Source organism: Limulus polyphemus, unplaced genomic scaffold (assembly GCF_000517525.1).
Source record: "Limulus polyphemus unplaced genomic scaffold, Limulus_polyphemus-2.1.2 Scaffold4671, whole genome shotgun sequence".
Classification (NCBI taxonomy): Eukaryota; Metazoa; Arthropoda; class Merostomata; order Xiphosura; family Limulidae; genus Limulus; species Limulus polyphemus.
This window is the reverse complement of record NW_013670281.1, coordinates 50,616-59,339: the sequence shown is the minus strand read 5'-3', so window position 1 is coordinate 59,339 and position 8,724 is coordinate 50,616. Positions and strand designations below refer to the sequence as shown.

The following is an 8,724-nucleotide window of genomic DNA, read 5'->3' as shown; positions in this document are numbered from 1 at the left end:
TATTTTAATATAATGTTTTTTTTGTAATTGGCCAGTTATTATGGTATGTGCAATTTTCACAGAATACAAGATGAAGAAAGTCATTAATTTGCTTTCCTTCTAGCTCCTTTGGTTACTTGTCCTTCATATATTAACTACCTTCTTATTTTAATATAATGTTTTTTTTGTAATTGGCCAGTTATTATGGTATGTGCAATTTTCACAGAATACAAGATGAAGAAAGTCATTAATTTGCTTTCCTTCTAGCTCCTTTGGTTACTTGTCCTTCATATATTAACTACCTTCTTATTTTAATATAATGTTTTTTTTGTAATTGGCCAGTTATTATGGTATGTGCAATTTTCACAGAATACAAGATGAAGAAAGTCATTAATTTGCTTTCCTTCTAGCTCCTTTGGTTAGTTGTCCTTCATATATTAACTACCTTCTTATTTTAATATAATGTTTTTTTTGTAATTCGCCAGTTATTATGGTATGTGCAATTTTCACGGAATACAAGATGAAGAAAGTCATTAATTTGCTTTCCTTCTAGCTCCCTTTGTTACTTGTCCTTCTCTTGAGAGAACACCTGGTCTGCCTATGGTGGTATAAATCTGCACTTGGATGTAGAGAATAGTGTCTTCTAATGGTAGGTTAGGTGGTGCCTTGAGGTTACAATAATACAAATGAAAACACAGAGAATCTGCCACACAAACAAAATCAAATGTGGATAAGACAAGTCGTACATAAAGAGAAGCTACTAATATTGGCATTAAAAAAGCCTATTTGTCATAATATATGTTAGGAGAAGAAAATATTTTGACTGAAGGCTCTAATCCCAATTTCTGGCAAACAAAGTCATCAAGTCATGAAAGAAGGCAGAACACATATGAAAGCTTGAAGAATTTATCCAATTATCCTGACAGCTCAACACATACAAAAACAAATATATAATTAAAAATTTATGAGCTACATTGAAATAGAGGTGTGTCCCATGAACTTCTCCAGAATGTTCAGGATAGACACATAATTTATTAGTTAAATGCAGAGTACTATGGACAAAAAAACTAGGATGAATTGGTGCTTGAGCAGAAAGAAGAAATGTCAGTAAATTCTAATGAACAAAATAAAAAACAAGGAAATGAGAAGGAACATTAAATTTTGGAATCACTATGAAAAAAATAAATAAATTAGAATATCAAAATGAAAAGAAAAACCAAAACATAACTCATGAAAGAGAAACATTGTCTGCTTTGTGCTAAGATAGAAAAATTCAGGTAGATACCAGAATTTTCAAGAGAAAAATTTGAAGAGACAAAGACAGTTTTGCAGAATACTGACTTAAATATGTAGAAGTTGATTGAATTAGGATTATCCAAATAGATAGTGTAGAGACATGAATAATCAGGCCAATTGACATATAAAGAAATTTTGAATATCATGCAGTAGTGACCACTGAATATGGGGAAAGAATGTAGAAAAATGAACGAAAATGTTAATTAAGCAGAGCAATCAGTTTTAGAAGTATGTTCTCATATTTGAATAATTATTCTTATAGCTATAGCTACAAAAGTATCTGAGATGTTACCCTGTTGTCATATGAAAATTTCTTTATCATACTTGATGGTTTTTATAAACATTATGGCCCGAGGGTAATAGTCTTGTATATTAATCTTGTCCTTTGTATATGAGTAAGATGTAATACTTTTATTAAAGTTATTTACAACTTTATGGTCAGAAGTGTCAACAATAATTCTGTAGAGGTTATAAAAACTTTGTTTCATAATTCTTAATTCTTGTTCATTGATTTTTATTATTATAGGTATTTTATATGAACATGGTCTTCTCCCCTTTTTAACTAACTTTGAAACTGATACACTTTAAATTTATATTTTTCTAGATCATTGATTACATTCCTAAAGTATTTCCTTACGAATTGTTTAATGTGATTCAACTTGATTTTAGGACCTTTGCAAAATATGGAACTTTTACTTATTAATTGCCTTAAGCTATCATTATTTTACTGTTCAAACTGCAAGTAACGAGCAGTAATGTAGTGCTAAATAATGACTTTTCTTCCCCCTTCCCTCTGACAGAGAAGCTAATCATCAACCTCATTATTCAAAATTTTTAACATCTTTATTAATTCAGATAATCATTGCTTGAGGTATTTTACTGAAATGCAACAGTGCATGCAAGGTAAGAGAGCATTCAGGAAATGATAAACCTATGTTTTATATAAAGTGTTCATGTGTGAATGTAAAAATAAGCAACACGGATGTCAGGATTTTATATAGGGCTGGGATTGTGTTTTTACAGTAGGTGTCTGTGATTTCTTGACCATAAATTTCAACAATAAATGGACAGTGCACAATCCACTTGTTTTAAAATAATACATATTCAAACATAGTCAAAAATATGTACACAAATTTGTTATGCTATTGTTTATCAAAGTTGAATCTAGGGTTTTAAATAATTCTCTTTCATGTCAAAAGTCCATACAGCTGGTTCTGTTACTTTAGAACCAAATTGACAAGATGAGTTATTCTTCTCTATCTCTGGTGTTACAATACAAGCTGTGAAACTCTCATTTTATAAATCGCCCATTATGGCTAAACTGACAATCACACAGTCTAACTTCACTTTCATTAACTTACTTAACTTCCTGTATCTACATGTATTTATGACACAGGACAGAAAAATCTACAAACATCTACCCCATAAAGTAACCACAATATTACACATAATGTGAAAACTTAGAAGCTTTGAGTACGATAATGTCAACAATATTACAAAAGTCTACTACAACAATTAAACTGCATACAAAACACTCAGGTTTACTTAACAAAACTTGTTATAAAAACTAAATAATTATTAAATATTAGATGACTAAATAAACTAAATAATAACTCTTAAACTGAACAGACTTATACATACAGCAACAGAAAAAGACCACCACTAGTAATGAAATGTTTTATTGATAAATATTTAAAATGTAAAAATTCAGAGTAACAATTAAATGACAGAGACTATAAAGGTTGGTAAGTCTGAATTTAAAAACTGATCTAAATCTGGTAATTAAGACATAAGAAAATTAGTTTTATCACACAATGTTTTTGAAATTGTTCCCAATTGCTTAGTAAAAACTGATAAATAGAGCATATTTTGTAGTAAAGAAAACATATTTGTACATCAGTTGAAAAAAATGAAGTAATTAATATTTAAACTATAGACTGGAACAAAACATTATGATATCTATGGATGAAATCGTAGAATTCCATATGAATCTATAAAGAACACCTTATATGACTGTTCTTCGTGTCAGTGTTTTACAATACATTTTCTTTTTCCCATTACAAATACCTTATTTTAGAACTATACCTATAATGATTAAATTGAATTCTGTGTAATTCTACAATTTTAAAGATAGTATTCTATAAATTTATACTTTATAATATAAATTCTAACCAGTAATGTTCTTTATGTACCTTTTGTTTTTGAATCTTGTTCGTTTCTGTAACAATCTTTAGCTTTTCTAAATGCCAGTTCAGCTCCCACGTTTTCATCTATTACCTCATAGTAAAGCCCTAATAAAAATATAGGATGCACCTGTTAGTAGATATACCCTGAGAACAAAATGTAAATATTTGGTCATTAAATGTGTAATTCATTAACAATCCTAGAGCAAAATATGTTACTTACAGTGCAATATAAAATTTAAATAATTTCATCTCCAAAAAAAATCTAAAGGAACAGTATAGGATGTATATATATAAAATACAAGAATCAATTTGCCTATAACAAAATCTACAACACAGACAAAAATATGATTTACAACTATATACACAAGTTAGACATAGGATGTTAACAATTCTATTTCACTCCTTAACCTTAGAAACACCTAAAACATTACACAAATGTCTAGGCTGTCACAGGATGATAGTTTTTATTACCACTGTATGATTGATTTCAGCCATGCTACAGAAACACCTAAAACATTACACAAATGTCTAGGCTGTCTCCCTTAACAGAAATCTTTAAGCCATAGTTTACGAGATAGTACCAAGCTCGGTTTTAAGCATACGATTGGCAATCACAGTGATGGCTGATGGGAAGTGTCAAATTATAGACAATGCTGCATAATTGCAAATTTTATAGATAGAGTAGCCATCCGTGAAACTGACTATATGGAGTGGCAAAAATGATAGAGATTCTAGGCGAAAGTGAGGCAGAAATTTTGTAGCTTTATATTTTATTTAGAAAATATTTAGTTTCAGATAAAGTATGCAGTAGCCCAGAATTTAGGGTTGCAGAAGTTTCATGACCCAAACTCCATCAGGTATATTAATATAATTAATTCATAATTGTTAAATAACACATTTTCAACCTTGTAGATGTGCAGAATGACACTCTAAGAGGAAATCTGGCCAGCTGTACCAAAACCATGACTGGCCTTACTATGACCAGCAGAGAGGAGAAGGATGAAATATAACAACTATAAGAAATATTAAAAAATGTTTATTTGTATACATATCCTATTATATTACAACATATTGTCTTATATTTGCATTAAATATATATGTATGCATCTATACAACCTCAAAATTTCATATGGTTATCTATGTATACAGCTTTACAACTTAAAAAACTGTTACGTATCTGCTCGTTTGTTAATTTCCGGTATGAATTCTTTCTGAGGAACTTCAGTGCTACAAGTTCTTTCTTAATTAAACCAGTTTATTTTTTCCTGGATACAACTTTGTAATACACAGAATTTCCAATCAGTACGTTAAACTTAACTTCTTTTATAACACACGCTATAAATCACAGTGATTCACACACTTTATTTACAGTGCCTACTGTTTGCTTGACTCAATTATCTATATCTTCGATCTATTTGCATATATATCTATCTATCTACGTCATTGTGTTGGTTTTTCTCGCCACATTTATATACTAAAAAAGAGGGTGCCTTGAACAAACTAGAGTTGCCAGGAAAATTCATGATCCTTCCAGAAACTCCAGTGCGCATGCTCCCAGCATTGCTTGACTTCCGCTGTCGTAACAAAACTATAAAGTCTGCATGTATATATATAGATATAAATACTAGCCAAAATGCATTGGTATTGTACAGATTTATGTCCATCATGAACATAAAAAACTAACGAAACAAAAAAATAACATCAACACTACGTCTAAAACCTTAAGCTTGTTTGTTTGCTTTTTGGTGGTTGCATTTTCACATTAAGCTACCTATCTTGTTTCTGTAATTTTTGAAGATAACTATTCCCCCCTTTTCAAATTAACAATTTTTAACAATATTGTCGTATAATGTGTTCATCAGAAGTGGACAGAAAGTGTGATGCACAATAAGAACAATCTTTATTAATATCACAAACACGGTGCATACTTCCATTGGATGCTGGACTATCACATTTACTGGAGTTGTGAATTGCTCAGGCTGGCTATACTCCCTCATGAACTATATCCAAACTGATAAATTCACTCAAGAAGATGTTCCAAACTGTCTAAACCTTGTATTACATAACTGTATGAGCAATGGCATACTTACCCAGAGCAACATACAGAAGGGTGTAACCTAAGTATACCTTTTGACCTATTACTGAAGGACATTGCTGTCGACATTCTTGCACAACATACAGCATTTCACCATGAATAGAACAGGTGTGACATCAACAGTATGATAAAGAAACAAAAGCAGTTATAGCAAAATCAATCTTGATCACATGTTATGTGAAACTTGCTTAGATCTAGAATATATGAAAAATTTTGAAAAATGCATGGTATGCCTGAATACCACTCACCATTAACTGTTGGTACACATTTGATAAAAATGATTGCAACTTCTCTTCCAAAGTGAACTCAAGAATGGTGTTTCCAGGACTCTCCTTTACACCCCTCAAGTACCTTTTCAAATTATCTCACACCAGTTAAATTTAGGTTAGGTACTGGGCTGCATGGTCTAAGCTGTTTTTCTATCCTGATTTTGTAATTCAAGGTAACACATATCATGCTCTGCGGTATTAAGCAGTTTGCTGTCTGTGAAATCCAGCAACATGATGTTTCTTTCACATGTTGAATCTATTGACCTGTACTTCTAATCTCTCATTATATTTTGAATGAAAAATTTAAAGTCAGATTTATGACTTTGTTTCACCAATCGTATCATAGTTTGCATGAGCTAAGGAGTATTAATTTTGGACACCTGCATTGATAGTCTCCATTACCACGTCCACTGAGCTTTCACCCATCCAGCACATTATACAGATTAGATTTATGTATAAGCTGAAATGTGTTACATTAAAAGTACAAATCCTGCATCTAATAAACATTTCTTTTTGAAGGAAAATTCATAAGCTCCTTTTTTCATAGAATTTTGACCATTTGAGTTTCTGTGGCATTGTAACATGGGGTTTAGATAAAAAGCTGGGAAGGTGCAGGTCCATTATCTCTCAATGTACAGGCTTGGTCATTATGATGAAACTTATAACCAGCAATCAAGAAACTACATGTACTATAAATCTAAATGTTCTAAGTTTATCATCAATATATCTGGAAAGTTGTAATGAAAACTACAAATATGTTGTACATGTAGATGGCTTTTGCCACTGATCTTTGTGTCGTTGGATTCTCACCTGTTACAAGTTGCTATATGTTGCTTACCATGGCTGGGATACAACTTGTTTCAGGTCTGATTCTGATGGTCCTAGTGCCACAAGTTGATCCATATTCCTTTGTTTTCCAATACTATTAAATACAAAGGATATCCCCATATTGGAAGGTCATATCCTTGATCTGAATACACCTTTATGAATCAGAAAGGGCTGTTACGTACCCTCCTTAAAAGTGATCAATTTACAGTAGGATCACCCTACCTATGAAATGCCAAACAGTGTAAACACAGAGTTCTTATATATGCTATGCCACTGCAACTTTATATCAACTGTGGTTTCCACATTACATGCTGATTTGCATGTCTAAGAATATTTTAATATAACATATTTAAACCAACCACAGTACATCATCTATAAAATAATGCTTGGAGATGGCTTGAATGGGTAATGAAGAAAAAGTTTAATATAAGTTTAACATAACAGCAAATGTACAACATTTAAACAAGGTTTTGTCATCATCAGGTAGCAGGTACCTTGTTGAAATGTTGTAAATTTGCTGTTATGTTACACTTATATTAAAGTTTTACTTCATTACCCATTCAAGCCGTCTCCAAGCATTATTAGTCTTAACACTGTTCCTCGATTCACCTATAAAAGCTCATCCAAAAAATAACTTTTAAAAATTAATTATCAACCATTCACTAATTATATAATTACACATACCCAGTACAAACCAAGGAAGAATCTCATCCTCATGAGCTGTAGTAACATAAAGCAGAATAATCTCTGCTAACTTGTAATTTTCTCGAATAACACAAAGCATTCCACTCAACAGCAAACTGGAAAATTCAATAACCAATCATTATTTTGTATTCATCACTTACTTTGAACCTTAAATATTTTAGTTTCAATTATCTAGTTATTAATCAAAATATTTTTCCATATGAATTTTAATATTAAAGAAGATTATTTTCAAGATCTAAATAATATTCCATCCGTACAGATTCCTAACAAAGTAAGATAAGAAAATGAGTAGCTTTTAACAATTAGCATCCATTTCTCCAGGTTATCATTATTATCAAGAAATAGAATGTAATTATTACTTTTCAAGTTATGTTTAATGAAAAGTTAGATATTTTACAATCAAATTTTATACAAACAGGGATAAATATAATGGTGTTTGTTTTTTATTAGTAAATGAAGTATCAAAAGATTTGACAAAGAGCTTGTTCATATAAATTACATAAAAAGTTATACCAAATACAAGAGATAAAGAATATAATAATGAATAGAACTAATGTATTTGATATGAATTGAGAATGACACATTTATTTACTTCCTTTATTTTCATTTGTCTTGTAGCATATCCATTCATGGCAAACAAGTTGATTACTGGTAAATCTTAAAGAACCTGGTAAAAAACCTTCAGTGCAATTTTTAAAAACTTAATATATTATACATTAGTAGATTAACATTATTGTCAATGAGAACCTTTCAGATTCTAGCTCTATTCCATTATTAGCAGATTTATTTTTGTTTTTCATAAAACTTGAACATATGCAAATACCATTGGATTATGTTCTGTACATCTTATAAGTTACATATCTATAAACTTAATTTCAGCATACTTTTCATATTACCTTTTCATATGCTCTTGGTCAATTGCTAATGCCTCTTTGAAACATTCTTCTGCCTGCATTAAATAAAAAGTATAACAACTTACTAAAATTTGTATATATAAAGGAAATTATGTTTCATTTAATGAACTCAGTATTATCAAATATACAAGATGACAAGTTAGCTATGGGTCCCCCCTTTCCTTTCATAGATAATTTAGCGAAGAAATTGTTTAGTGATGAAAATAATACAAAACATGTTAAATATTCGTATAGATATGTTGATTATATGATTTGTCTCTGGAAAGGATCTAAACATCAACTTGACAATTTTGTAACTTTTCTAAATTCACAAAACAGGTTTTTTAAATTTACTATGGAATTTGGTGAAAATGGAAACATCAAGTTTTTAGACTTAAATATTGACATAAATAACATCATACATTCCTTCAAAATCTTCAGAAAACCAACTTATAGTGTCACCATCATGCATG

At 30.4% G+C, this 8,724-nt stretch overlaps 1 protein-coding gene across 1 annotated transcript in view; it reads right to left on the bottom strand.

The window, feature by feature from the left end:
* LOC111088893 (cilia- and flagella-associated protein 70-like) overlaps positions 1 to 8,724 on the bottom strand; it is a gene marked incomplete at both ends in the record, with an annotated part of 72,555 nt that overhangs the window by 16,416 nt on the left and 47,415 nt on the right. Inside the window, 3 exons of the mRNA XM_022400124.1 lie at positions 3,468 to 3,566; positions 7,338 to 7,453; positions 8,255 to 8,307. Of these exons, the coding sequence (XP_022255832.1) occupies positions 3,468 to 3,566; positions 7,338 to 7,453; positions 8,255 to 8,307 (268 nt within the window). The remainder of the gene's footprint in view (positions 1 to 3,467; positions 3,567 to 7,337; positions 7,454 to 8,254; positions 8,308 to 8,724) is intronic.